Here is a 27486-nt window from a genome sequence, read left to right as displayed (position 1 = left end):
CTAGGAAGCTAAAAAATAGGTTTTAAAGAAAGAGCTAAAAAGAGGTATAAAGAGGAGGGTAGGGGTATAAGGGGAAGTAGAAGTAGCGATAGCTTCCTATAGAGGTAGCGAGAGATAAGATAGATATACCGGTAACGGCTAGAAAGGAGGGGAAAAAACCGGTAAAAAGCTTAGTAGTTAAAAGGATATTAATAGCTTCTTTAAGTAGGATCTTCTTTATTAATTAAGATACTAGATAGGTATAAAGAGGGGCGTTAGATAAAGGAAAGAAGGATAATTAAGAAAATATAATAATCTCTCTACCCTACCTATCCGACCCCTTATTTTTAATTTTACTTTTATATATTTTTATATACTTCTTATATCTCTCTTCGCGAGAGTTCTAAAACTTTTACTATATAAACCTTTATATAGTAGGCCGCTTTTTTAGCGGTCTTCCTTAAGAGTAACTATTTATAACTAGCTCTCTTTTTAGCCTAATCGGCTAATCGTTTAGGTCTTAAGCCTAAATTATTATAGTTTCGCTATAGATAAGCTTATATATTTTCCTTATATAAAGGCACTTTACTACGCTTATATTAACTTAAGGTTAAGTATCTCTTTACCTATAAAAACGCCTTATTATTTCTTTATATAGATATAGTATTAATAGTAGCTAGTTTTGCCTATAGCTCTAGTAATAGTTCTATAGATAGGGGCTTCTCGCCCTTATATCTAAGTATTCTTAATAGCGCGTCCGCTAGGTTAGATTTACCTATATAATACTTAATTATAAAGTTAAATAGTACTAAATATATATACTATCTTACTTACCTCCTATTTAAGGAGGTCTAGTATATAAACGTTTAAAGGTTATAGTAGTTTAATAATACTTTTACTTTATACTCTACCCCTTCGATATAATATCGCTAGTATTTAAATAACTTAACGATAGCGAAGAGTTCTTAGTTTAAAATACTATAATTAAGTTCGGCTTTAGTAAACTTCCTTAACTAAAATATAATTAGATAATAACGCCCTTTATTATTAAGTTAAAAGATAATACCTACTATCGCGAATTACGATATATTTATTTCGATATAAATATATCTTTCTAGATTATAATATCGGAGGAGTAAGGCTCCTTAAAAAGTATCTTTAAGAGCTTAAAACGCTGCCCTTTCGGCGAGGTTTAGCTCTATACTCCCTAGCTTCTTACTATTCTTACTCCCTTTTAGTAATATAGTTAGGAGCGCTATAACTCCTAAATACCTATATATAAATTATTAGTAAAAATTATAGAACCTAAGGAAAACCTAAATATTATAGTAGGTTATAGGTTTAGGCTATTAGGCTATTACCTCTACCTATTAAGGGTCTATTAATACCTTATTAATAGATAATATAAACCTAAGGAACTTAACTAACTATTAATAAAAGATATACTTTAATAGTTTTATATAGAGCTCTATAGCCCTTAGCCTTTTTATTACTTATCCTAAGTATTTAGTATATTCTTTTCTTATCTTAGAGTATATAAGGATATCGTTAAGGTAGACTATATAGATTATATCTATAAGCCCCTTAAGCGCTTAATAGATATAGCTCTAAAATATAGCTATTACGTTAGTAAGTCTAAAAGGTATTACTAGGTATTCGAAATATCTATAACGCGTTTAGAAAGTAGTCTTTTATTTATCTCCTTCTTAAATTCTAATATATTAATACGTATTCTATATATTAATCTTAGAAAAATACTTAGCTCTTTAATAGCGGTTAATAATCTCTAAAATAAGGGGTAAAGGTTACCGATTCTTTTATATAACCTAGTTAAGTCCTTAGTAGTCTATATATAGCTATAAGGTACTATCCTTTTTTAAAATAAAAAGGATAAGCGCCTTAGCTAGGCTCTTTAACTCTTAAATTATTTTTCTTTTTATTGCGTTTTAGATCTAATCGCGTATTACTTAGAGTTCTTTTTATAATAAAGGTTAAATTAGTCTATAAGGGGGTTTTATATTAAGGATTAAATTAATTAAGTAATCTATTCCCTTTTTAGCTAGTAATAAGTCGGATTTATTAGCTAAGAAAGTATCTTTAAACTAATAGAAAGTTAATAGGATTTTAGCCTATTCTTCCTATAAAATCCCTTTATCCTTATCTTTATTTAATAGCGGGATTAGCTTAGGATTAAGTATTATTATATATACCCTTGCCTTATTTCTATATTCCTAAAGGAATCTATAGGGATTCTATAAAGTTTTACTACTTAGTTAATACTTAAACTACTACTATCGTTTTTATAAGATAATATAAATACGTTTATCCTTTAAGGTAGTAACTAATAAAAGGATTAATACTTAATCGTTTAGCGTTAACTTATTAGTACTAATATAGAAATAAGTAATTATCTTTTTAGTGCCTCTTATATTTATTATTTAGAGCGGTACTAACTATACTCTATACTCCCTTACCCTACTATTATTAAGCCTTAATAACTTAAGGTATAATAGCGCTATTTATAGTAATCCTTACTATTAAGTAAAGTATATATCTATAAGGTTAACGGTATTATAAGTATCTAAGTATATAAGGACTTTAGTAGGGTTTCGCCCTAATATTATTATAGGAGTTTTAAGTAACTATCTTATAGGTATTAAGTTTACTAAGAGAGAGGCGTTTACCCTAATATTAAGAGAGGCGTTTACCTTAATATCTTACCTTTTCCCTATTTTATAGTATTAAGTCTAAGAGTCTTTACTAGGGTTTCTACCTTTAGAGAATTAGTATATTCTATAGATAGGTAACCTAGCTTATTATATTAGAAATATATAATTCCCGATTAAGTAAAAGATCCTCTTCCTTAATAATATCCCTTAGTTTAGCCCTTAATAGGTATATCGCTAGCTTATTAGTTATTAGTCGAATTAATAGTATTTTCTTAATAATTCGGCCTAGCTTATCGGCCTCTTTAATTCCTTCCCTTATATATACCGCCTTAGGGTATAGTACTACTTTTATTCTTAGTTCCTTTAAGGGTAAAAGTAGTATTAATATATCGCCTCTTATTAATAGTAGTATCTTAATATCGTTAAGCGACTTATATAAGCTCTTCCTATTAATAAGTATAAATAGGTATTAAATAAAGGTTAATTTAGTCTTAAAGTTATAGCTTTAGCTTAGTAAAAAATATAAGAGTACGCGCCTTTTCCGATAAGCGTTTAAAATACCTCTCTAAGGAGTTAAGGTATAAGCTAAACTCTAAGGAGGACTAGCCTTCTCGTTAGCGAGCCTTCTTTAATTATATCGCTAATAGTATCTCCTTATTTATAGTATCCTTAATTAAGATAAGTATCTATTCCTTAAAGTATACTTAATCTATACTATATTTAGTTCGGTTAATCGGCGTTTATTCTTTAAGGTATTAGCGCTATCTCGCTTTATAGTCGCTATATATATAATTTACTATATAAAGGATCTTTATTTTAACGCGATAAAAGCGTCTAAGCGCTGCCTTAAAAGCGTCCTTTAAATCGTAAGTCTAGTCTAGATGTTTCCGTATATTAGTAGGTTAGGATAATTAAGCGATATTTTTAATCTTAACCTTGCTACCGCGACTGCCGTCCGATTTAGGGGAGTAGGACTATCGACGCTTTCTTAAATAGATAGCGATAGTACCGGCGCGTTTAGCAATTTCCTCCTTTAATTATATAACGCGGTCTTATAGGCGTTTCGTCTCCTCTAGCTCCTTAATACGCGCTTATAGAGCTATAAGCTTTTCTTAGCGAGTTAGTAGTCTTACGCCTATAAGTAGTAATATCTTTAATATAGCTAGAATATCGTCCGTAATAAAGGTCTATTCTAAGGATATATCTTTTAGTTTTTTATCTCCTAAGTAGATACCTAATATACGTAACGAAGAGGCCTTAACTATTTAACTATTATATTACGCTATAAGAGCGTTATATAGTCTTTTCTAAGTAGCTATCTTTATTAAGTAATTAAAAAAGGAAGCTTTAAAAATTATAAGGGAATATATATTACGGTATAATTAGTTAGGTAGTAGAGATAGCTAAAGGTACTATACTATATATATTATATTCTCCTTATTATAAGACTAAAGCTTACTAAAAGAGGGATTTCTCTTCTTTAGTTAAAGTAGCGAGAGGTCTATAATATATAAGCGGGGTAAGTACGATTCCCTACTAATACCCTACTAATATATTAGTACTACGTACCTAAGTACTTTATTAGCTTATACCTCTTAGTAGCGCTCTTATAATTATATAGATAGTACTTATATATATACCTCTACCTACTCTATAATAAATAGTAATTATAGTAAGGGAGTAATTATTATATTACCTTAATTATCCTTTTTTCCTTTATCTAACGCTCCTCTTTATTCCTATTTAATATCTTTATTAATAAAGAAGATCCTACTTAAAGAAGCTATTAATATCCTCCCTCTTAACTACTAAGCTTTTTACTAGTTTTTCCCTTCCTTTATAGCTATTACCGGTATATCTATCTTATCTCTCGCTACCTCTATAAGAAGCTATCGCTACTTTTACTTCCCTTTATACCCCTACCCTCTTCTCTATACCTCCTTTTAACTCCTTCTTTTAAACCGGTTTTTTAGCTTCCTAGGTCCCTCTTACTATTACGGAGTAGGCAGAGGCGTATATATAGGTGCCGTCCGTAGGATAATATTAATAAGCTATATAGAGCTCTTCTATACGCGGCTAGCCCGCCCCTATACTTACGGGATCCGGCCCTCTATACGTAACTACGCGGCTTAGGCCACGGCCTAAGCCTATTACTTATAATAGTTAAAGACTCTTATATAATGCCCTCCCTCGAACGCGGCGTAGCGCTGCCCTATTATTAGCTCCTATATAATTAAGCCCGTGCCGCGGGCTCTTCCCTACCCTTTCCCGTTAATAGGGCCGGCCCTACTAGCCCTATTATCCCCGCGCCCGTTAGCCTAGGTAGCTAGGACCTAGCTCTATACTCGTCGGCTAGCTAGCTATTTAAATAAGGGCGTAACCTATTATATACGCCCCTAGGTAGCCGGCGGCTAGTCTAGACCTACGTAAGCCTTAGGTTGCCCGTCCCCTCTACCTTAGGCAGCCTCCTCTACTATAGGGTATATAAGGCGGTATCCCCCCCTTCCCCCTTCCCTTCCTTCTCTCCTTTCTTTAACTATAGTAGTAGTATTAATAGGTAAGTTCCGCTTTACTTAAAGCGTTAGTCCGTTCCTAGCTATATAGGCCGCTCTATTAATATATACTTATAGTAGTAGCGGTAGTAGCAATAATAGCCCTAATAATAATAATAACTTTAACTAGTAAGTTCCGCGCCTTATAGAGCGGGAGGCCGTATTCCGTTATACTAACTTCTACGATAGATATATCCGCCTCTCCCTCTCCTACCTCCTTCTTCTTAGAGCGTGCGGAGTTATTTATCGACGCCGTGCTAGCCGCGGCCGACGATAACTCCGCCGCTACCGCCGCTCTTACCCGCGCCGCTACTACCGCTCCTACCGCCGCCGCCGCCGCCTCTACTACGCTATTCGCTCTTACGTCGCCCCTTAAGGTAACGACGCCGTCCCTGCCGCTACTTATAACGCCTAGCCCCTCGGCCCCCGCCTCTATCTCCGCTACCCCCGTAAGTCTATAGTTAGGTAAGCGTAATAGACGTTATTCGCTAACCTCTTATAGTATAAGCGCTAAGTATAGGCCGGCGCCGCCCGCTCGGCCCCCTATATACGTTATACGTTATAGGAGCTCGACTACTCTAACTAAGCCGGGCGCCGCCGCGGCGGCAGCTACTACTAGTACGCGCGAGCCGGCCGCGCTTATAAGGCGGCGCCTCCCGTCCTACTCGCTACGGCGTCGGCTTAGAAGGCTAGCTCGTATAGGTAGGCGCGGGGGGCTACTAAGAAGCGCCTTACCGCCGCCGCCGCCGCCTACCGTAACCTCCGCGCCCTCGAGCGATAAGGCCTTATACTTAAGTAAGTCCTACTCCTCCGCTCTCCTATTTCCGCCTCTAACGTACCCGGCGCTAGGGATACTACCTCTATTACCCTATCGGCGGTCCCCTTAGCCGTGCCCGCCTCCGCTACTACCGCTGCCCCTACTACCGCCGCTAGCTATCGCCCCTCTACCCTTAGAGCCGCCGCCGCCGCCGACTAGCTTACGGGCTTAGAGGGCCGCCTTAGCGCCTTAGAGACCGCCGCCGCCGCTAATAAGAAAGAGGAGGCCGATAAGGACGATAATAATAAGGATAATAATAATAATAACGATAAGGAATAAGCTTAGGTAGTTTAGGGGCTCCGCCCTATAATAAACGCTATTTTTATCTCCGCTTATACTATTACGCTTATATTACTTATATTACTATAACTACCCCCTTTACTATACCTACTTCGTAGTCCTAGCTTAGGCTACTATTAATAGTCCCTTAGTCCGTCGTTCTTATTTACTATTCCGAATAAGGCCTTAAACTTATTAAGGGCTATAGTTCCTATAAACTTATATATAGGTTCCTACGTAAGGTCGAGATACCCGCGCTACTTAACGAGGACCTCTTAGCGTTTCCCCTTACTAACCTTTTTCTAGCGCGCGGCCTATATCTCTTTAACCTTAAACTCGTCCTCTCCCTCTACCTTAATTATAGGCGGTTAAGCGTCCGCTACTTCTTATTTAAGCAGCGGGTTAAAGGAGGCTCTATAAAGGAGGTCTATGTTAATCTTATTATAGACCCCTATTAAGAGACTATTAAGCTCTATAACCTATAGGCTAATAACCCTCTATATTATAAACTTCGCGTATAGCTAGTTAAGCTTCTTCTTTAGCTATGCCGACCTATAGTTATAAAGGTCTAGCTATACCTTATCTCTTACTATAAACCTATCTATTAGGGCCCTAGTCTTATTAGCGTGCCGCTCTTAATCTTACGCCGCGGCGGCTATCGCGGATTAGCAATAATCTATAGTCTCTTATAGCTTTTATATAAACGCGGAGGCGCGGCCCTTTAGTAACGAATTACTATACTACTCCGCTACTATATCTACGGTAAAGGGAACTAGTAAGGGTAGTTTAAAGCTATACGTTATAAAGAAAGGGGCTATCTTAATAAAGGTATATAGTTTACTATTTAATATAAGTTAGGCTATAGGGAGCTAACGGTCTTAGTCTACTTAGTTATAGGCTATAACGGCCTATAGGTAAGCCTACGCCTCTTAATTAACCCTCTTAGGCCCTTTATTAGTCTATAGGTAATATACCGTGCTAAGTAGCTATATAATCTAAAGTAGCTAGTATAGGTACTATTAAAAGTAGCTAGTCTAATTCGATCCCCTATCGCTTATAATAGAGGCTAGCTAGCTATATAAGCGGGCCTAGTACTATAGGAAGCGCTCTATATAGGACTTTATATCTATAGATAGTATCGGCTTTAATACTATAGACTTACTAAGTCGGTCCTTAATTACCTATATATAGCGGTTGCCGCCCTCTATAAGTAGGAGGTCCGTTATAAAGTCTATCTATATATACGTATAGAACTAGTCGGGCACCGGAAGCTACTTAAGTAGCCCCTTAAGCTACGCCCTTTAAATCTTAGTACGGCCGTAGATATTATAGTTACGGAGGAAGCGGCGAACGTAGTACTATAAGAGGGGCTAGTAGAAATCCCTCGTAAGGCCTACTACTATACCTTGCCTACCTAGGTAGCCTACGATACTAGAGTTATAGACGAGCTAGACTAGCTTCCTTTAGAGCTCGTTCCGTTTATCTAGCTCCGGCGGTCTATCTTTCTCCCTAGCTTCTATAGTATACGGCGCGCCCGGCACCTATAGTCTCCCCCGCTAACGTAGGTGCCCCCGTAGGTTAATATAATAGTCGGCTACTTATACCTTTAACTTTAGCTTTAGATCGAGGCGTCGAGCGCCGGACTTAATAGCGTAGCGCACGCTCTTATAGGTACGGTCTAGAGACGATATCCTATCCTATAAGCGCTAGAGGACCTTATCTTAGAATACCCGCGCCGTACGCGCTCCTAGGCCGGTCTATCCCTCCTCGCTAGGCTAAGGCGAAGGTATAAAGGAAGGCTTATCCGTTAGCGCCGCGCCTTCCTCTACTAAGGAAGCTCCTATATAAGTCTATAGCGCTTCTTACGGGATAAGCTATAGATCCCGGGCCTCGATATCTGCTCTTATCGGCCGGTCTTAATCCCTTTAAGAAAGCGTATCTAAGACTATAAAGTCCCGCCTTAGCTAGTACTTAATTAAGAAGTTAAAGCGTAAGAGATACTCCGCTTAGCGGGCTTACTACTCTAAGAGGTACTAGCGAGTTATAAAGTACTCGAGGTTCCTATAGTCTATAAGAACCTCGAAGCTCTTATAGCTCTAGAGCTCCGCTTACTATTACTTAAGGTAGCTAATAATCGCTAGTATCTCCTTATCGTAAATAGCGTAATTCCGCTCTACTAGGGTTAGCTTATAGGAGTAGAACGCTATTAGTTACTTCCGCCCGTTTACCTCCTAAGAGAGCGTTCCTCTAAGTACCTAGCCGCTATAGTCCGCTTTAACTAACGTAGACCGGTTAAAGTCCTACTAAAGTAGTACCGGGGCTTAAGAGAATAGGTCCTTAAGTATATAGAACGCTCCTTCCTATACGGGCCCTTAGTAAAAGGCGGTCTGCTTCCTAGTAATCTCGTTTAAGGGTATTATAATATAGGAGAAGCCCCTAATAAATATCCTATAATAGTTCGCGAACCTAAGGAAGCTCCGTACGCCTATCTATATAGTTAGGGTAGCCTAGTCCTAAATCGCTTAGATCTTTATAGGATCCGCCTATATACCTACGCCGGCGTAGATAATAAAGCCTAGGTACTTAACCCTCTTAACCTTAAATTTATACTTATCTAGGTTAAGGTAAAGCCTATAAAGTTAAAGGCGCTCTAGGACCCTCTATACTTTCTATATATAGTCCTTATAAGAGCCGCTTATATAGATAAGGATATTATTTATATATATAGAGGCGAACTTATTAAGGAAGTCCTAAAGTATATTATTAATATAACGCTAGAAGGTAGCGGGCGCTCCTAAGAGGCCGAAGGGCGTTATAAGCTACTTAAATAAGCTATAGCGTATATAGAACGCTATCTTCTACTTATTACCCTCTAAGATCCGTACTTTATAGAACGCCTATTTTATATCTAGCTTCGTAAACTACTTCGCCTTTAAAAGGTTATAGAGCGTATCTAAGATTAAGGGTAAGGGGTAGCGGTCCGGCCTTATAATTATATTTAGAGCCCTATAGTTATAATAGAACTATATCCCGCCCCTTAGTTTATATATAAATAGGACCGGCGCTCCTACTTCGGAGCTACTTACTTAAATAAAACCCTTATCTAAGAGGTCCCTTAGCGTCTTCTTTAGCACTAATAGCTCCGTGTATAATATACTATATAGCGGTCTAAATAGTATAGGTAGTTCCTACCCCTTCTTATTAGTATAGAGTACGATCTTATAGTCTACCCCTAGCTTATATAGGTTAAGCTTATCCGCTTCCTAGGACTTAAATAGCGGTAGGAGGTTATAAAAGCGCTTTAGTATCTATTACTATAGCTTAGAGGGCGACTTTAGCTTCTTTACTTAGAGGGCCTTATTAATATCTACTAGGCTAACTATATAGACCGCTACGTTAGCCGCTACCTAGCCTTCCTCCCGCTCTAACCGTTACACGGTTCCTATAAAGATAGAGGTAAGGACTTCTTATACCGAGTATAAAGCTTATACGCTTAGTCTTACGCTTATAGAACTATTATTATAGCGGACCTACTATTATATAGGCCTAAACTATAGCTTCTTTTAGTATAGAACTAAGTATAACTCTATATATAATAACTAAGGTTTCCTAAGGATTAAGGGAAACTCTAGTTAAGGGATTATATAGGCTACGATAAGCTTATAGCAACCGTTAACCTCTATAGCTAGCTACGTAATACCCTTAATTACTATACCCTCTATCGCGCCTAAGGCGCCCTTTACTTACCTTAGGGTAATCTTTTCTACTAGTACTTATATCTCTTATATAAGCGCCTCGTTAACTACGGCGTAGTACTAGTAGCCCTCGTCTATAAGGGCGGCGATAGGTAAGGAGTTATTAACTATAACCTATATTAAAGTAAGCTCCTCTTTTATATAGGCGGATAATTCCTCCTTCTCCTTTACTAGTACTAGTAATTAAGGCTCTAGAGCCCGTCTTTACTCTAGAGCTACTCTTTTTCCTCTAAGCCTAAGGGAGCGGAGTCCTCTTTATCGTCTAAGGTAAGAAGCGGTTCTATCCTCGCTACTTAAACTACTATAGGCCGCTTAGCTAAAAGGAAGGGGCATTTTAATATAAAGTATATAGACGCGCCGTAATATAGGCAGCGGCCGTTAGCCTTCCTTTTCCCGATTTCCTCGCTCGTTACCTACTTCGCCCGCTACTTAGAGAGCGGGATAATATAAGGGATATTTAAAGATAACTTCCTACCGCGTTTAGCTCGGTCTATATAGGTAGCCGATATTAAGGTATCTCCGTTAGTATCGATAGTCGGCTATTCCTCTTATAAAGGGGCGGTAATCCCGTCGCCGCTATACGGCGTACGCTTACGAAGCTTCTAGAAATATAGCGTCTACTTATAGCCCTATATTACTTTTATTAACCGGCTTATATACTCGCCGTAGTTAGTAGGTATAATTATAGGGATAAGTAGTTCCTATAGGGCTAGCGTAATTAAGTTCTATAACTATATAAGCTTCGCGCTATCTTCCTATACCGTAGTTCCCGCTACTTATAAGAGCGTTTCTTTAAAGTTAGGGAGGAATTTGCTAAAGGTCTACCTATCCCTCTACTTAAGGGTCCGTAGCCTATCCTACGCCTTCTCCCGCTCCTATACGTTACCGAACGTATATATAAGGTATTAGAAGAAGTCCTATAGGTCGCGTCTACCTCTAGGGCCGCCCTTATCCTAGAATCCGGAGATCCGCCGTATCTAAGGCTCCGGCAGCGTATAGAGGAGCGAATACCACGCTATATTATAATAGCCGTTTAGGCCCTATTTCTCGTCTATTATAAACTTCGTTTATAGCCGGCTAAGGAAGAAGTAGAAGGACTTAAGCTTACTATCCTAAGTCGGCTAGGAAAGCGGCTTCTATATCGGTAGTGCCGCCACTATAACCGGTGTTGCTAAGGTCGTAGGGGTTAACGCTAGTCTCGTAGACGGCTCCCTTAGTATAGCGAGAACCTCGTTCTTCTCGCTAGCCGTCGCGCTTCTAATCGCTTCTAGGATAGCTATAATACTTCCTATCCGCCTAAGGGGTAGCGGGGTACTCCCTTAAGGAAGCGGCACCCTTTCTAGGGAGATATCTATTAGATCTATTAGTTAATAGCTTATACTATTACGGAGTAGGTAGGGGCGTATACGTAGGTACCGTCCGTAGGATAATATTAATAAGCTATATAGAGCTCTTCTATACGCGGCTAGCCCGCCCCTATACTTATAGGATCCGGCCCTCCGTACGTACTACGCGGCTTAGGCCGCGGCCTAAGCCTATTACCTATAATAGTTAAAGACTCTTATACTTACTAAGGGATATCTCTAAGAACTATAAAATTAAGCTACGCTTCGCGATAATTATACTATAATAGCTAAAAGCTTTAAAGCTTAAGAAGAAATAGTTACTAAGTATAGTAATAGAATTATAAAGCTAAAAGTAAAAGTAGCTAAGCTATAAAGAAGTAAGAAGAGAAAAGTAATCTTAAACCTAAATAAATAGTTTATAACTCTTAGTAAAGCTTTAGTAGCTAAGGAAGCTATTCCTTAAAATAAAAAGTTAAGAAATACTTATTATACTAAATTCTAAGACTAAAGAAAAGGAGGTTTTAAAGGTAAAGTTAGCTTTAGTAATTAAAGTTAAGGTAGTACTTAAGGCTCTTTTTATTACTACTAGATATAAAAGAGTAGTATAAAAGCGCTAGTATAAATAAGGGCGTTTATTTCTATCTAGAATAATATAGCTTTTACATTTTATTCTTAAGTTCTAGTTATATTTTTATTATTTAAATAGTAGACCTTTAGTAGGGAATCTTTTAACTCCGTTACTAAAACGGGGGTAGGGTATAGTATTCTAGACTCTTTAAAAGGTCCCCGCTTAAATAAGAGATCCTCTAGACATCTTAGTAGTATAGGAGGGCTGCCGGGCCCTCGGCCCGGACAGGCCGCCGACGTACGCGAACATCAAGAGACAGGCCAAGGCTGCGGCCAGGCGCGACTTCCAGGACTGGTGGGCCGCGGGGGCCCCGAGCAGCTACAAGAGCCTAGGGCTCAAGGCCTCGCTCGGGTGCCCCCCGGAGCTGCACACCAAACGACAGCACCTCCATCACCTGCTCGCTGCGAGGAGCGGGCACGGGGACTTCGCCGACTACCACGAGAGGTTTAACCACGAAGAGGCCCGGATCGAATGCTCCTGCGGGAGGAGAAAATCACCGACACACCCCTTCTACTGCCGGAAGGTAGGTACTCGACACCGCCTAAGGCTAGCCCCCACGGCGGGCAAGGCTATCAACCAGGCACTAGGAAGGGGATTTGACCGGTTCCTCGGGCTAGTAACGGAGGCAGGATTCTTTGATCGGATTTGCCACCGCCACTAGCTCGAGGCAACCCCCCAACCTAATATGTACAATTCTCTTTTCTATGTTTTCTACCCGTAGGCTCCCGTGGGCCTACGGCCCAGCTGACTGCGTGGGCTTTCTCAGTCACCCGGCTCTGACCGAAGACTGACTAATATTACGGCTTTACCGCCGTGCCCGGAACCCGCTGACGGGGGAAGGGACCTGAGAATCCGAGCGGCCACAGAGTCCAAGAATTGCTAGATAGGGGAGTAGAAGTAAGGAAGGCGCGACGGGTTTCCGGCGAGCACCCTCATCTTGTACTATACCTAGCCTAGCACGTCTTTTGCCCTTATAGGGATGTCCCAGACGGTAATCAATACTACTACTACTACTATTAGTAGTATAGGAAGAAGAAATAATAGTCTATAGACCTCCCTTCTTACCTAGTTTTAAGCTATATTACCTAGAGAGACCTTAAGACCTTAACTCGTTCGGGCCTTCTTCTCGATATTATAAGGCCGGAGCAAGCAGCAGCGAAAGCGCAAGGATGAGAATTACCGTACATAGACATAAATACTAGTTAATATACTTTCACGCAACGCAATTTTATAACAAATTAATTAACTTTACTAGACGCATTAGCTAATAAGGTCAGTTTAACTTAAAGAAGGTGCTTGTAGATCGATGCTTGTCTTGAAACCGTGCTTAACACTAGGTTCTTCCAAGCTAGTCCACGAGAGTAGTCTTCGAATCGAATTATAACGCTATTAGACATTTTCCCGACTTTCTTAGTAGCCGCCTATGGGAGGTGCGGGCGGCTTCGCCTTGCGGCACTATAGGATAATGGGTCAGTACATGTCATGTTTAGTACATATCATGTTTACACTCGAATAGGAACTTCTCGTTTCTACCTTTCCTGAGATGCACTTAAGTTCCTTGCAGCATTTGTTGCCGCGTTTGGTACTCCCGCTGCATTTAGCACCCTGTTTCTTGCACTTCTTCGGCTTAGGCTTCGGCTTAGGCTTCGGCTGGGGACCGCAGCCGCCGCCATCGCCGCCGCCATCGCCGCCGCCATAGTTGCCACTGCTGAGCATGCCGGACTTTATATCGAGGTCTCCATTCTCGACGGGCGAGGCGATCGTACTCGCTGCAAAAGCGATGGTCAAAATAAGGATCTTAGATAAGTTTAACATCTTGGATGAGAAACCGGATTGCTTGTTCTTAGGCTGTGATGATAGTATGCGATAGTGAGGAAAAGCTGTCTGACTTCTCTCAATGCATGTTCCTTAACCAGTCTATATATACTATTTTCCTCGGCTTGCTTTTACTTACTTAAGTGTCGGTTAGCCGAGAAAATGAGCTTTGGCTCCGGAATGCTCTGCATATTTTCCGGGGCCGGCCTTTTTAGCAAACCTTTCGTAGCAAGGGAATGTGATCCTGCTAAGCCGCGACAAATTTCTACGGAATGAGACTAATAGAGTAGTGAGACGGCCACGAACATACGAAGAAACGCGATAGGGACGGCGAGAACCGTAGTCTAGAACGCCTACTATATTCAAGGCACTAGGCGGCGCCTTAAGCAGGCTGACCCAGAGTTGCAATCCACTCCACTAAATATACTAGCGGAGCCAGTGGAGTGGATAGACCTTGATCCACGGAGGCTATTAGTGCCGTAGATCCATTTAAAGCCATCATAAAGTGGAATGGATGGCGTGGATATGACCCCCTTCAGACGTCCTATGCGCCTATATTATCCTCCCTATGTCTAAGCCGTATTGGGCTAGGGCGTAGCGGGCTAAGCAGTTCTTAAGCAGAGGCTTGAGAGCACAGTGAAAGAAATAGGGGCACAGAAAGGTGAATTTAGTGATGCATGTCTTGGTCTATCTATTGGGACAAGGGAGGGGCTTATATAGGTACAGTGACCACACATAGCTAGCCAAAAGAGGGCATTGAGATGTTCCTATACCTGAGTCAGGCCTACATCATGTCCTTGGGCTATGGGAGCCATGTTGCACAGGCAGGCTCCCTTGTGCATGACTTGTTGGGTCGACTGGGCGTGACTGTGGCCTCTTATGCCCACTCTCCTCAACAGCAGTATATATAAAATAGGCGGCGGCCACTTACAATGTAAAGTATCTTACGATCATACGCACTCCTTAGCAAGACAACGCAAGCAGGCATATCGCATTATTGACTGGCCTGCAAATTGAAGCTATCTATAACTGCCACACCTGCTCGTACGGCTGTAGGTTCGCTGGAGGGCAAGGTGGAAAAGAGCTCCATATCGTTCGGCGGAGGCTGAAGCATCGTGTAGTATTGAAAACGGGGCTTCAATGGGCGTATTGCAGTGTTTGTGGGACTTGGCGTGCGAAGGGGGGTGCGCGTTGTGGACAGCGTTGTAGTTTTGCGATGCTTGGTGTTGAGGGTAGCCGTGTCAAGGTCGTAGTATTACTAGCTACGTATGGCGACGGCCTGTACGTATATGTACACGTTGATTGCGCCTACGCTGAGGTACTGTACGTCTATCGCTGTAGCCTTGCCCAATACGGGTCAGACATAGGGAGGATAATTTGGGCGCACAGGACGTCTAAAGGGGGTCCGTGGATATAGTGGATTGGTAGACGAGTCCTTTACGTTAGCTGTCGCATTTAGGATACGTAGAATAAAATGCGCGGTTAATAAGCGATGTTATCGAACGTTCTAGATAACATTATAAAAGCACCCTAGGTAAGTAGCAAATTCGCTACCGTAAGGCAGTCCCATTCCCTTAGAACTATAAGAAGATAGAACTTCTAATATTTATTTTTAGATAGACGATAATAAATTTCTTAACTCTTACTCTCTACTTTTATTCCCTATAAGATTAGCTGTCGGTTGCTCGGCGCGCGTTAGATACTAGGACGTTACGACGCCTAGCTCGCCTCTCCGATACAGCCTCCCGCAAGGATCGCTATTAGTCTCGCCTATCCTTTGGCTATTGTATATAGAGCTAATTTACCGCCTAGGTAAGCTAAAGGGGCGCTTCGGCTATATAGACGACATGGGTATCTGTTACGACCACGGTCAATTGGTCGCGAGACGCCCGCGTCATCCTGCACATGACGAGAGGGACTGCACGCGGGCACTGCTGCGTACGTTCAAAGCTGTGTACAATAAACAACTGGTAATGACTCGGTGGAGCCCACCTGTTCAGGCCTGTCTCTGATGGCCCATATTTCCTCCCTTTCAAGTATCACAATGCCCGTGTCTCCATTCACGGTACGTAATCATCTAACTGTCACGGCCTTGATCCTTTGATAGCATGTCGTGCGTGGTCTGTTGCCGAGGCATGGCCGAATGCCTCTCCCACACATTTATATCATTGGCCTTTCAAGCCCGAGACCGTGCATGACGGAAACACCAAACTGCGACGGGGTTGCTTTTTCCATCTAGTGGTTACCCGTCGGCAGCCGTCCGACCGGACACGCGACTCTTCAAAGCCGAACCCCGACAAGTCATATCCCGGGATTCTCGCATGCTCTCAACGCGTCCATCCTGTCATGATTCCCCTGCTTCAACATGTTCGTGTCCGCCATCGCCCGCGAGCAAATATTGCCAACCGAGTTCGAGCCCTGTCATCTTTCTGCAACGTCACATGAAAGCGTGTCATACGAGGGAGACGATCATGACCAAAGCGCCCGTCAGCCCTTAAAATAAATCTCCCCCCTCTTTGACCGTCCGGAGCGGAGCAGAACAATACGAACGATTAGTAGATGCAGCCTGCGCATGTCGGATCCCTCGCCTCCACCTCGACATGCACGTCCGTCTCCAACAAACCCGAAGGGCCAGGACAGCCTATTTCAAGGCCAGCAGAACAACACCAGTCGACCATACGTCTGCACTGTGAATACCTAGCAAACTGCCAAGGATGGATGGCGCTCCCGGAAAAAGCAAAGACGAAGAGCACCATCTGCCGTTGCACACGTGCGACGCCATAGTGGCCCCATGTCTCGTCGACGATGCGGAGTCGCAGGAAAAACCCCCGATGCGACCCGCCGCCCGACGGCCCGTTTACTGCATCGTCTGTGGGGAAAACAAGACGTGGGAAAACACGAGCCATTTCCTGAGCGCAGATTTAGGCTCGGCAGTGCTGCTGCACATGATGACATGATCCGGCCATACCATCTTATACGGGGAACGCCGAGGCATTGAATACGAGACTGCGGGCCGGAGCTATGATCTCATAGCTCTGCACATTCGCGACGGCAATCATCTTTCTCGGTCACCAGGGTCCGTATGGCGACGCCAAGGGAGGTGAGGGTCTGGTATAAATGTCCCGTGGTCCCCCCTCCAGCGTTATGGTTGTCGAGCAGCGCCTCTATCCACCTTCGTCTTACTTCCGCATCTTGCCTCCGACTCTGACTGAATAACTTTTGGCTGTCCAGAAGCAAATAAATATGCAGCTGTCTCAAATCTTTAGCCTCGCGGCCCTGGCCTCCGTCGTCTCGGCCATAACCGGTGAGTGCCCGGCTCTTCCGCTCCGCACTCGCATCCTCAAGAGAAGCTGACGAGAAACTCAAGTCTCATACGACCCCGGCTACGACAATCGCGATCGATCCCTTACCGCCGTCTCCTGCTCCGACGGCCCCAATGGCCTCATGACGCGCAAGTCGTGGCGGAAGCAGGGCGATATTCCCGTCTTTCCCTTCATTGGCGGTGCCCAGGTCATCGCCGGCTGGGGATCACCAAATTGCGGCACCTGCTGGAAGCTCGAATTCCAGGGCCAGAGCATCAACGTCTTGGCCATTGACCATACCGATGCCGGCTTCAACATCGCCCAGGCCGCCATGGACAAGTTGACCAACAACCAGGCCGTCCAGCTGGGCCGCATCGACGCCAAGGCTACTCAGATCGACTCCAAGAAATGCGGCATGTAGCCTGGGGCATAGCTACAAGGGGATGGATTAGAGAGACATTTACTGTTAATAAATAATGACCCGATTCGGCCTCGGCTGCTTCAATTCTGTCACTTTTCACAGGAAAAGTAAATGCAAGGAGTCTTTTGTCTGTCTGTCTGTGAGGCTGGCAGCTCGCCCAGTCCTGCTCAGCTATTCGCGCGCATCACAATTCCCGAGTGATCCTCTCAAACCATGGTCCATTACCGTAACGCTCCTGATCGGCAGTTGGTCGCTCCCTTGTCCTTGCTAGAAGCCACAGCTGCACATCCCCTATCCCTCGTTGTTCCCGAGACATGACGTCCAGAACGGTCAGAGATCGACCGCTTTAGCGACGACGTCTACCATTGCTGGATGATGCCTGAGGAGAGTTCGTGGGCGGGTTGACGCCGTTGCCACCCGAAGGCCTGTTGCGCTGCCGAAGAGCACGCAGCCGAAGAGCACGTCTCCAGCGGCTGTCCTCGCCCTGATTAGAACCAACTCCGTTACTCTCCTCCTCCCCCGTATGATCCTGGTCCGACATGTCGGAGAACGGGCCGTGATCCGCTACCATGGAACTGGACACAATAGACCGAAAGCCTCGGTTGCCATAGATCGCTCGAGTCATGGGTCCTTGTTTCGTTGGCACACGGATCCGCCCCGGAGTTTGAGTCAGAGAAGGCACTTACTCTCGCGATCCGCGAGGAAGAGGACGCAGTCGCCAATCTTGATCTTGTCCTCGTATTCGCCGCGGGTGAGTCCGTCGTTGAGGCCGCACAGGGGCTGGAAGAGGTTGCGAGAACGGACGAGCGCCTTGTCCACGCGTCCCAGGCGAAAGTAGGCGCTCATGATGCCGAGGAAATGCTTCAGAAGGCGCATTTCACCCTTGAAGGCCCAGCATTGCTTCTGCGCATCGTACGCCATGAAGTTCATCGAGAAGGAGCGCGAGCGACGCTCAACAACGGCGACCTCGACAGCGCCGCCGGTGCCATCCACAGTCGCGATGGTCAACTGGAGGTCGCTTGGGTTAATTTGCTCCAAGATCGGCTCAGCATAGGGCATAATCGCGAGGTGGTTGCCTTGGATGTAGTGCTCCCATCCGAGCTCAACCACATCCTCTTCAAAGACGTAGGCAGCGAGGATGTCTCCAGGAGTAGGGTTCACAAGCTCGCGGGCAAGATCATCATGATCCATCGTGGCTGCAGGCGTTGAAGAGCTGCCAGGGGACCTGGCACGATGCTGTTTTGAGTCGAGTTGTGCAGAGCCGCAGAGCCAAGCCGCAGCCGAGAGAACAAGATGGTCTGAGAGTCTTTGGGCTTAACGAGGGAAACACGAGTGCAGAAATTGAAGGAAGCCTCGACTTGCCAGTGCTTTTGCTGTGGCGAAGGTGTGAGGTGAACGCGTCTGTGTTTGTGTTGATGTTGCGAGAAGAAGCGACAGGCTGAACAGCAGAAAAACACGGCGGGCTTTTATTTGTTCCAAGGCGTGGCCGCGTTTTCCAGGCACCCATGCCGAGCCACTGAACGAGTGCCAGTTGCCACGGGGAACCCGGCCAGCTGTTCGCCGGCTGCCAATGTGCCCGGACACCAACACGTGCTCCGGATCGCCAGATGAGTGACTGTTCGTTCAATGTGGTATTTTCTTGGTTCCGTTTGCAAGGTGGCAGCTGGCAACACACAAATCTAGCCGCATGGTTGAAAGGCAGCGCTGGACCTCTTCTACCAGACATGCACTCAGTCGGATTATCTCGGAGTTGAAAGTAACTACTGATACTTCAACAGCCGCCGGTATCTGTTCAGCAAGAGGTCTTTATCTCGGCGTTGAAAGTAACTACCCGATTCTTCAACAGCCACCAGTGACTGTTCGGCAGGAGTTCTTAGTATTACATTCACCAAAATTTCTACACAGTATGACGAGGCGACTGGGGACACTTATGGTGACGCTGCAAAGGGGCTGGAAGATTGGCCTGTCAAGACCACGAGTGTATCAATGGACCGGCAAAGCCCTCATTGTTTGAAGAGGATAGGCCCTCCAGCATCGAAAAACTCACCTGCTGCCTTTCTCTTCTTCAGACCTGCCCTGCTTTATTCTACCTCGACCGACATCATGAAGCGACTACACAACAAAGAATCGTTGAGCCGCAAGGACCACATTGCTTCCCCGATGCTTAGATGGCGGGTGCTCCCGTCAACCCATGTTCCCGCTACGACCCAGACAAAGGGGCGCAAACGCCGATACGAAGTATCAATATTAAGCGATCGACGGGCCATCATTGCGTGGGATCTAAACGTATACGGAACGCGTTCACTCTGGCCGGACTCTGCAGTGGATATGGTTCACGAGCTGTTCTCTCAGGCTCGAGTTAATCTGGCGAGCCGCTGGGTATATAAGATCGCCTGCTCTCATCCGCTTCTTGACACCATCCTCAACTCACCCTTCCTACTCACGACAACTCCAGACCATTGCCAACGTGCCAGGATTTGCTCGGGACACGCCTTAATCAACCTGCGAACGAAGCCCTTTGACACATCTCTCCCTCTGGAACAGCCACCAGCCGTCCTGCCTGACTGCTCTGCATCCGAAACAACTCAACGACAAGACTCAGTCATGTGCAGGTATCTCTACGTAGGTACTAAGAGTCCAGGCAGTCGCTTTCTATCCGCTAAATTGTTAAATAGCACAAGTTCATGTGCGGGCACAAGGAATTTCCCGTGATTTCATTCTGCGATGAGTATCATCGCACAGGGACAAGATGTCCTCGCCTTACATCTATCGAGGGGAAATATGATTGGTAAGTCAGCTGAAACTCTCTATATATGGTCTTATACTTACTTGTCTTCCTTGTAGGGACCAGCTCTGCAGTAAGTTTCCCCTCATCACTGTCTGTACACTTAAGGAGCTTGCGGCTAACATTTCCATCAGCTAACTGTGACAAGCAAGGGGATCTACTGCCAGGGGAAAAGGACGAGGCAGAGAAAGCAGCCATCTTCGAGCATGGAAAGAAGATTCAAGTGTCGGGGGAGCCAAAGGATGGATACGTCAAGGTTGAGCGCTCCGACAAGGGATACTGGTACCGCGACCTGTATACGCCCAAAGGGGAATCCCCAGCGGCGGGATCCAAGGAGGAACCCCCAGCGGTGGAATAACTAGTACTTGGATTGTCTCTATTGGTTGCTGTCAAGACGAGAGAAGACGCATAGCACGCGCCAATCATGCCCCTAAAGGGGGTGTCACTATTTTGCCTGGAGTAGCAGTATTTTACCAACTTGACAGTTACAATGCCCCATAACCAGCGCATCGTAATGAGCAAGGTGACAACTCTGACGGCGACTTCCATCGCCGTATTCTCTTGTTGAAAAGGGGGCAAATGGGCAACAGAGCCAGCTGCCAACAGTATACCTCGACACCATCCGTTCCCCAGCACCACGCAGCCCACTTCTGATATACTCAAGAAAACATGGCACTTGAAGCCGTCGAGATGCAGTTGCCCAAGCTGCGAAGTCACTACTCCGACAAAAGAACCATTCCCGCGGCTCCTTTGACACGTGGTAAATGACACTTGCGAAACGCGGAGTGAGTTTCTGATGCTTAGCTATCGCAAGTATAGTTGAGTTGGCTCGGAGAAGAAGACATGTAGTTTGATGGCTGTTTCCTCCATCGTGCAGACGAAGTAAAGAGTTGCCCACACCAGATTAACGCGCTCTCAGAGTTGACATGCTGAAACCAGGACAAAGTGAAATGCCGCCTTCGGAACGACTAGTTGAGACGCTTCAGACAAGTCATGCGTTCCGACCGTCACCCCCAAAAGCCTTTGACCTGTCCCAGGACACCATCTCCACCAGAACATGTAATGCTCTCCCGTCAGCCATCAAAGGGGCTCCTACTTTTTAACCGCGCAGTGCCAGGCATTATTCGAAATCCCAGGTGTGGTGGTGTAGGCCACGCTGCGCTGGTATAGCTGGCACTTGGTCTGGTAGACTCCGTGGAGTGCGTAAGTGCACCACGTCTTGGCGCTGCATAGATTGACACATTCCGCGAGAGTGTCCACGTTTTGCGTCTCCTTTGCGCCAGAAGGATCATGGTCTGTCGCAAATCAGCTCGCTGTTCGGTCCAGGGGAGAATCCATCACTTACAGCGAGAGCACCAAATCTTGTACTGCTTTCCGGACACAGTGGTTTCCTTGGCATGCTTGCTCGGGCCTGGATATATCGAGTCAGCAGGGGCTCGCAAAGTGAGCAACTCTCTGCCCTACTTACAGTTTGCCGCAAGCACGTCCTGGAGCGTGGCGGAAGCGGCCGCCGAAGAGGCGGCATTACTCTTGCATTGGGCCAGCTCGTCATTCAGCGTGGTTTCACGAAGGAGACAGGCGTCTTTCTCTTCGTTGCAGTCCACTGCAAACGGATCATCGACGGCGGCGTCTTCGACCTTCTCCATGTACGTAACCCCAGTCCGCGGAATATTCCTTCCGCTGTCCTTGCCGACGACGCACCTCTTGGTCGGCGGATGATATGAACAGACAGCGCGAGCGGCTGCTTCGCAGAGTTTAGCACATTCATTGTTGGAGCCGATGTTGTTGTGCACGTCTCCCTCGCGGAATAAGTCACACTTGTGCTCAACAACGTAGCCGGGGCTGATTGTCTCCCGGTGTCCTGGGACACACTCGGCATCAGCCTGGGTGGCAGCCAAGAGAAGGGTGACGAGACAGGCCGCTGAAGACTTCATGGTGTTGACGGTTGAAGAGGGACACTGGTGTTCTTGAAGATGGATGATTGTGGAAGACTGGAGGTAAGTCTGATGATGAAGAGATTCAGTCAGAACCGAGTGGAGAGTTGCCGGGCTTTAAGTATCCTATCCGACTCCGTCCTGCCGTCCTGCGTTCTCTTCCTCCCGCCTTTATCCACGGCGCTTGCTTACTTTGTTGAGTCTTGGGATCTACGCTGCGCGTTCGACACACTGTCGAAACCTGCGTCTGCACCTGGCAAACAACGGATTCAAATGGCTGAAGCATCAAGCCATGTTCCAGAGCCCGTGCCGACGGCGATTCTCTGTGCATATAAGACTGCGTCGGTTCCCTTAACATGACTGGCTGGCCTCTGACGCATCGCCCCGGGCGCTCAGGTATACTGATGCGCTGGCGGCTTGAGCAAACGATGCATGCGTTGCCAAGATGCCATTTTCCGTGAAAGATCCCCTGCAACCTCGACGAACATTCATCGTGGCAGGATTTAACAGTGCCCTTTACAATCATTGTTGTCGAGCTCCAAGGCTCTGTCCGAGATTAGTGCGTCCATGCTCAAGGTCCACTGCCACAATACTCAGATTCATCCCGAAAGCTTGTCTTTGCCCCCCTCCAGTCTCAGTTGTTGTCAAGAATCAGATTCACCGGCTTTCAAGCCACTTCCGATTTCGGCAGCTGCCACGTAGATTGGTCTGGGTTTGCCGGCTGAGGAGCGCATATGAATCATTCAGCTGAGTACATTATCCAACCAAGTACGCATTTTGCCTTGGTCGGGACTAGTTTTGTCTGCGGCATTCGGTGGTGTCACAGGTCCCGGGGCCGGCTGACCGGTCATCCGGTAATCGGATTACCGCCCCGCCCCACGCAAAACCATGTCGTTTTCGAAGGCCCGGCCCTGCGGGGCTGGCGTTTTCTTAGTCGGATTACCGCCATCGGACGGCAAAATCGAAGGTCCACGCCCGCGGGGCCCTGCGCGAGACCTTCGATTTCGGTCTCGCTCACGCGCGTTGCGCTCCACCTCCCTCCTCCCACCTCCTCCTCCACCTCCTCCATTGCCACCGTCGCGACGGCGACCGCCTGCACCATGTCGAACGCGATAGAGGATCCCCGGGTCAGGGCGGCCATTGAGCACTACCTGTTAGATCTGGAGAACACCCAGCCGAAGAATACGAAGCGAAATTATCGTCCCAAGCAGGAAGAATGGAAGGCAAGCCCGCATGCGCGCCCTGCAATCTTCATGTAGATCCATGCATTGACCGCCTCACAGGAGTGGTGTCAAGCCAACTGGCCTGCGATCCCGGACGTTTGGCCGGCCTCGGTACCACAGGGCCAACAGCTACCGGGAGACCTGGTCGATGAAGGAAAGCTCTTGCTCTTCATGAAGGAGGTAGTGGCATCACGTCCTCCAAAGAAAGGAAGAGGGTCGCCGATGAAAGAAAACGACACCTCGAGGCTCAGGAAGCCAAGAGGGCCGTGAAAAGACGCAGAGCACCATCAGGTAACAGATGTTGATCACGGGATGTGGTCGTCGGACTGAGCCAGCCCATCATACTAACACCCAGCTTCCCCAGCAGATACCATCGTTGTAGGCGGCGGAGGTAGCGAATACGAGTCAGACTCCGACTTGGAGTTGTATGAGTCCACGCTCAAACTACAGTATAATACTGTACGGGGCTACGTCTCGGCCATACAGAAGCTTTACGACGAGCAGAAGAGCCGGGAGTCAATCCTGCGGCCCGGCCACGGGAGTGGCACTGAAGGCGCTCAAACGCAGCATTCTTGCAACGACTTGGAGCCGGAAGAGGAAGGAATACATGGACAGGGAGTTGGAACTCTGAGAGATGTGTATGCGCCGGCGCAGATACCCGACCACACCAACGTGGCATGGTCCGAGAGAGAGATCGCCTGCGCCCTGAGGACGCAGGTGGACTTTCTGCTCGGGAACCACATGCTGCTGCGGTCCGGCAACCGCCTGCCGATGGAGTTGGCAGACTGCTTTCCCTGGACTTACCCAACGAGGGCTTCAAGGCCCAGGGTATACCACGAAGGCGCTGGTTGTCGTGATGAACTGTGGAAGACCAACCAGCACGGCCGCATGGAGTATGGATCTGCTTTGCGGCATCGAGATCCGCGATCTTGTCTCATCGGCGCCCTCGCGTTCTGGCTTTTCTGGCGCTGGCAGGTAGAAAAGGCGGAAAGGTTTCCGTCTTCCAAAGAAGCGAAGACTGGTATGAAACGAAGGTGCTCCGCCGATCGGCGAAGGAGCCTCAAGGTAAGCGTGATGGCATTCACCGGAATCCCATAACTCAGAGGGTGCATCGACCCTTTCACTCACCGAATATACAGCTCCGTTGTCGGGCCAGACTGCCCGAGAATGGACGTCCAGGTTCTACAAGAAGGCCGGCATCAAGGTCTCCAAGGTCAGCCACGCGCCTAGAGTGGCGGCGACGCAAAACGCCGACATGGCCGGGTGGATGGAGGACAGGCGTGTCATCTGCCCTAGGCAAGCCGCCAACCCCTGGCCTGGGCTGACCCGAACTATACAGATCCGCCGAGCCGGTCGTTGGAATAACGGAGACCAAATGACCGGCTGCTATCTGACTTCCTGCCTTTCGAATTCATGAGGGCCGTGGCCGACTTTGACCCTGAATGGTCGGGGTCTTATTTCGTGCCCCGGGCCACCGTGAGGCCGCCTGTGGTGCTACTCGTGCAGGTCTGGCCTCAACTCGACAAATGGAAAGAGGCCCACAGTAGCCCTTTCTCAGATCTGGGGTGGAGCAGAACATGGCCGCCGGCGCCTTCTTGGAACTCCTGGAGTGGCTTCGAGAGGTGCTCCTGCAGGACGCTGTCTTCCTTCGCGAGTCCTACCCCGACCATCCTATCTTTCAGGATCCGGTCTTCTCTTGCCCCGAGTTTGAAGCGTTCGCCAGCAAAGTTCAAGACACATGCACACGGGACCACGAAGACAGCCATACCACGGTCATTCAAAAGCGATCCCGGTGGTTGCGGAGAAGCTGCGCACAGTACTGACTCAACAGGTCGCAGCCGAGCAGTTAGCTGAGCGAAGACATCTAGACCTTTTGGGGGCTTCTTACGAACTATGCACAAAGTTGGATGAGTTTGCGCAGGCCACCTACACCGTCACCTTCAGCCCCGGCCAAGGTGCTGCAGGTCAACATGCGGAGATCGCGGGAGCTCATCAACAGAGGCGCCGCGCTCCACGAGAGACGGTCCTCAGGTCCGAGATAGGCCCTTCGCAAGCGGGCGGTCCGACATACGCTCCGCTCTCTCTAGAGCAGCAGCAGGGAATGGTGCAAGCGGGCCAGGGGCAAGCCCAGGGAAGAGCGCATGGCGAGCCGCCTGGGCCGCGCGAACCTCCGAGCTTCAAGCTCCCCGTTCTGTCAAATCTGTACAGGAGCTGCTGCGTCTCTGGCGGCAGGGCTGGGGCGAAATGCCTTCTGTGGATTCTCTTGAGCGAGACTGGGGTGCTCGATGGCGGCCATCTGCAGAGAAGAATTACTTTTCCACGCGCAAGATCATCGTCGATGAGGTTCGGAGGCGGGCCCAGTCGGACGGCTTAACTGAAGATATCGTGGCGAGGCAAATGGACGAAGAACGTGGACCCAGCTCTTTGGATAAGTTGTTCAAGGCCATCCGAAAGGACAGGCAAGGCGAAAAGGGACACAAACGTGCGTCGGGGCAATTCAACGTCGGTGGTAGCGAAAAGTCGATGGCGCAGTGATTTTGAACACCCGTCTGATAGAATGACGAGGACCTTGGCGGCGAAAGTGCCCCCAGGCCGTCAGGGGCTGCGTCGCTACAGTCAGCGGTAGTGGCCTGTAGACAGGGTATGCATCCGCTAAGCGCCGCTGTAGCTCCAGCGCGTCAAGGCTAGAAAATGCTTCAAATCACCGCAACCTCGCAACCGACAGGATGTAGGACCTTAGACAGGGTGCATTCTGATCGCACAAACGCAGGCTATCCAGTCGAACTGGTTTTGTCGTCGTCGGTCCCGGCTTTCGCGCTTTATGGCGCTCCGAAGATGACATCAACCCGGCAGAGGTGATGTCAAGGGCAAGCGGGTAATCGGCGGTAATCTGCGGGGTAATCCGCTGACCGCCCACCAAAGCCGGACCTGTGACATCCACTTGATGTCTCAACATGACGTATTCACCAGTCTGGAAGGTGCGGGGTGCACTACGAGCTGGTAATAGAGGTCTCGTAGAGCTGTGACGTGAAGCATGGGCTCAATATGGGAGCTGTATCCGCAGTTTAAGAGGCTCGCCGTGACCTGACATTCATGGGAGGTAAGGCGCTCTCGCACACGGCCGCCGAGGTGACGGCCTGGGGATAAAGACGACGACGGAACGGAAACAATGGCTGCTCAGTGTGCATTGCCTGGGCAGCCTCGATACTCAATATGTGAATCATCGTCAGCTGCCAAACAGCTCCGTCACGATGTTTTGCCTCTCTCCGAGAATACCATCTTTGCCAAGAAAACCTTGGCGGTATCTTCAGCTGAGCTGGGGGTCGACGTTGCAGCAGTTGATAGCGTTCGTACTGTGTCCTGGCATCATGTGTCGACCAGTACCGATCGCCCAGCCGGCGCGTTGGCTGTGGCGAATCGGAGGCTTTGCCGGACGGAAAGGCAGCGGACCTCGAGCTCCAATGCGAGTCAGCCGAGAATGACGGAAGGCACTTGCACATGTAGGTCTGCCGATGGACGGGCCATTCGGCCGCTCTAGGAATCTGCTGTTGATGACCCTTGACCAAGACACGTCTCAAAGTGCAGTAGGCTTGGGGCGCGCAGTGGTTGCTCGTCGTGCCGGAAGAGCATGTTGCCGCCGTGGGAAAGTTTAGACTGAGGGCGGTGAGGTTGCATGTGCTTTCGCATTAGTGGCATTGGCCATTGCCGGACCCGAGTTGCTTGGCCAAGGAATTCAAATCTAGGCTCTCACGGTCAATGAGCCTTTTCTGCTCGTTCTTGACAAACGGAAGCAATGAGATGCTCGGCCAAGAATGCGTGACTGGCTCGAGAAATCTGGGCGTGGCGAGAGAGCGTTGATTCGAGACGTTCGGGGCATGTCTACGTAGCTGGAATCGAGCACTCAGACCTCAATGACTTGTAAGGTAAATGGCCGGCATTCTTCGGCGTAAAGTCGCCTCTCATAAAAGCGTTGAAACCCCA

The 27486-nt window shown here is 47.0% G+C and overlaps 7 protein-coding genes across 7 annotated transcripts; 4 read left to right on the top strand and 3 right to left on the bottom strand.

Annotated features, from left to right (window-relative positions):
- Positions 1–13435: 13435 nt before the first annotated feature.
- On the bottom strand, positions 13436–13741 carry HRG_09407 (uncharacterized protein; the record flags this gene model as incomplete). The annotated part of the gene is made up of 2 exons (XM_044867878.1): positions 13436–13480; positions 13559–13741. 2 exons carry the CDS (start codon positions 13739–13741, stop codon positions 13436–13438), a joined length of 228 nt encoding a protein of 75 aa, XP_044717138.1.
- A 3342-nt stretch (positions 13742–17083) lies between these two features.
- On the top strand, positions 17084–17563 carry HRG_09406 (cerato-platanin domain-containing protein; the record flags this gene model as incomplete). Its single annotated transcript, XM_044867877.1, has 2 exons — positions 17084–17144; positions 17208–17563. The coding sequence occupies 2 exons, from the start codon at positions 17084–17086 to the stop codon at positions 17561–17563; spliced, it is 417 nt and encodes a 138-aa protein (XP_044717137.1).
- A 669-nt stretch (positions 17564–18232) lies between these two features.
- HRG_09405 (uncharacterized protein) lies at positions 18233–18754 on the bottom strand (the record flags this gene model as incomplete). The annotated part of the gene is made up of 1 exon (XM_044867876.1): positions 18233–18754. One exon carries the CDS (start codon positions 18752–18754, stop codon positions 18233–18235), a length of 522 nt encoding a protein of 173 aa, XP_044717136.1.
- A 912-nt stretch (positions 18755–19666) lies between these two features.
- Positions 19667–20706, top strand: HRG_09404 (uncharacterized protein; the record flags this gene model as incomplete). Its single annotated transcript, XM_044867875.1, has 2 exons — positions 19667–20030; positions 20483–20706. 2 exons carry the CDS (start codon positions 19667–19669, stop codon positions 20704–20706), a joined length of 588 nt encoding a protein of 195 aa, XP_044717135.1.
- Positions 20707–21440: 734 nt separating this feature from the next.
- HRG_09403 (uncharacterized protein) lies at positions 21441–22282 on the bottom strand (the record flags this gene model as incomplete). Its single annotated transcript, XM_044867874.1, has 3 exons — positions 21441–21643; positions 21694–21759; positions 21817–22282. The coding sequence occupies 3 exons, from the start codon at positions 22280–22282 to the stop codon at positions 21441–21443; spliced, it is 735 nt and encodes a 244-aa protein (XP_044717134.1).
- Positions 22283–23382: 1100 nt separating this feature from the next.
- On the top strand, positions 23383–24922 carry HRG_09402 (uncharacterized protein; the record flags this gene model as incomplete). The annotated part of the gene is made up of 7 exons (XM_044867873.1): positions 23383–23505; positions 23566–23685; positions 23757–23796; positions 23873–24398; positions 24485–24570; positions 24645–24787; positions 24845–24922. The coding sequence occupies 7 exons, from the start codon at positions 23383–23385 to the stop codon at positions 24920–24922; spliced, it is 1116 nt and encodes a 371-aa protein (XP_044717133.1).
- Positions 24923–25082: 160 nt separating this feature from the next.
- HRG_09401 (centromere DNA-binding protein complex CBF3 subunit) lies at positions 25083–25547 on the top strand (the record flags this gene model as incomplete). The annotated part of the gene is made up of 2 exons (XM_044867872.1): positions 25083–25321; positions 25409–25547. 2 exons carry the CDS (start codon positions 25083–25085, stop codon positions 25545–25547), a joined length of 378 nt encoding a protein of 125 aa, XP_044717132.1.
- Positions 25548–27486: the final 1939 nt, after the last annotated feature.

This window comes from Hirsutella rhossiliensis (assembly GCF_020360975.1).
Source record: "Hirsutella rhossiliensis strain HR02 chromosome Unknown scaffold00012, whole genome shotgun sequence".
In the NCBI taxonomy this organism is placed as follows: domain Eukaryota; kingdom Fungi; phylum Ascomycota; class Sordariomycetes; order Hypocreales; family Ophiocordycipitaceae; genus Hirsutella; species Hirsutella rhossiliensis.
The sequence above is the reverse complement of the archived record's forward strand: the minus strand, read 5'-3'. Positions and strand labels throughout refer to the sequence as shown.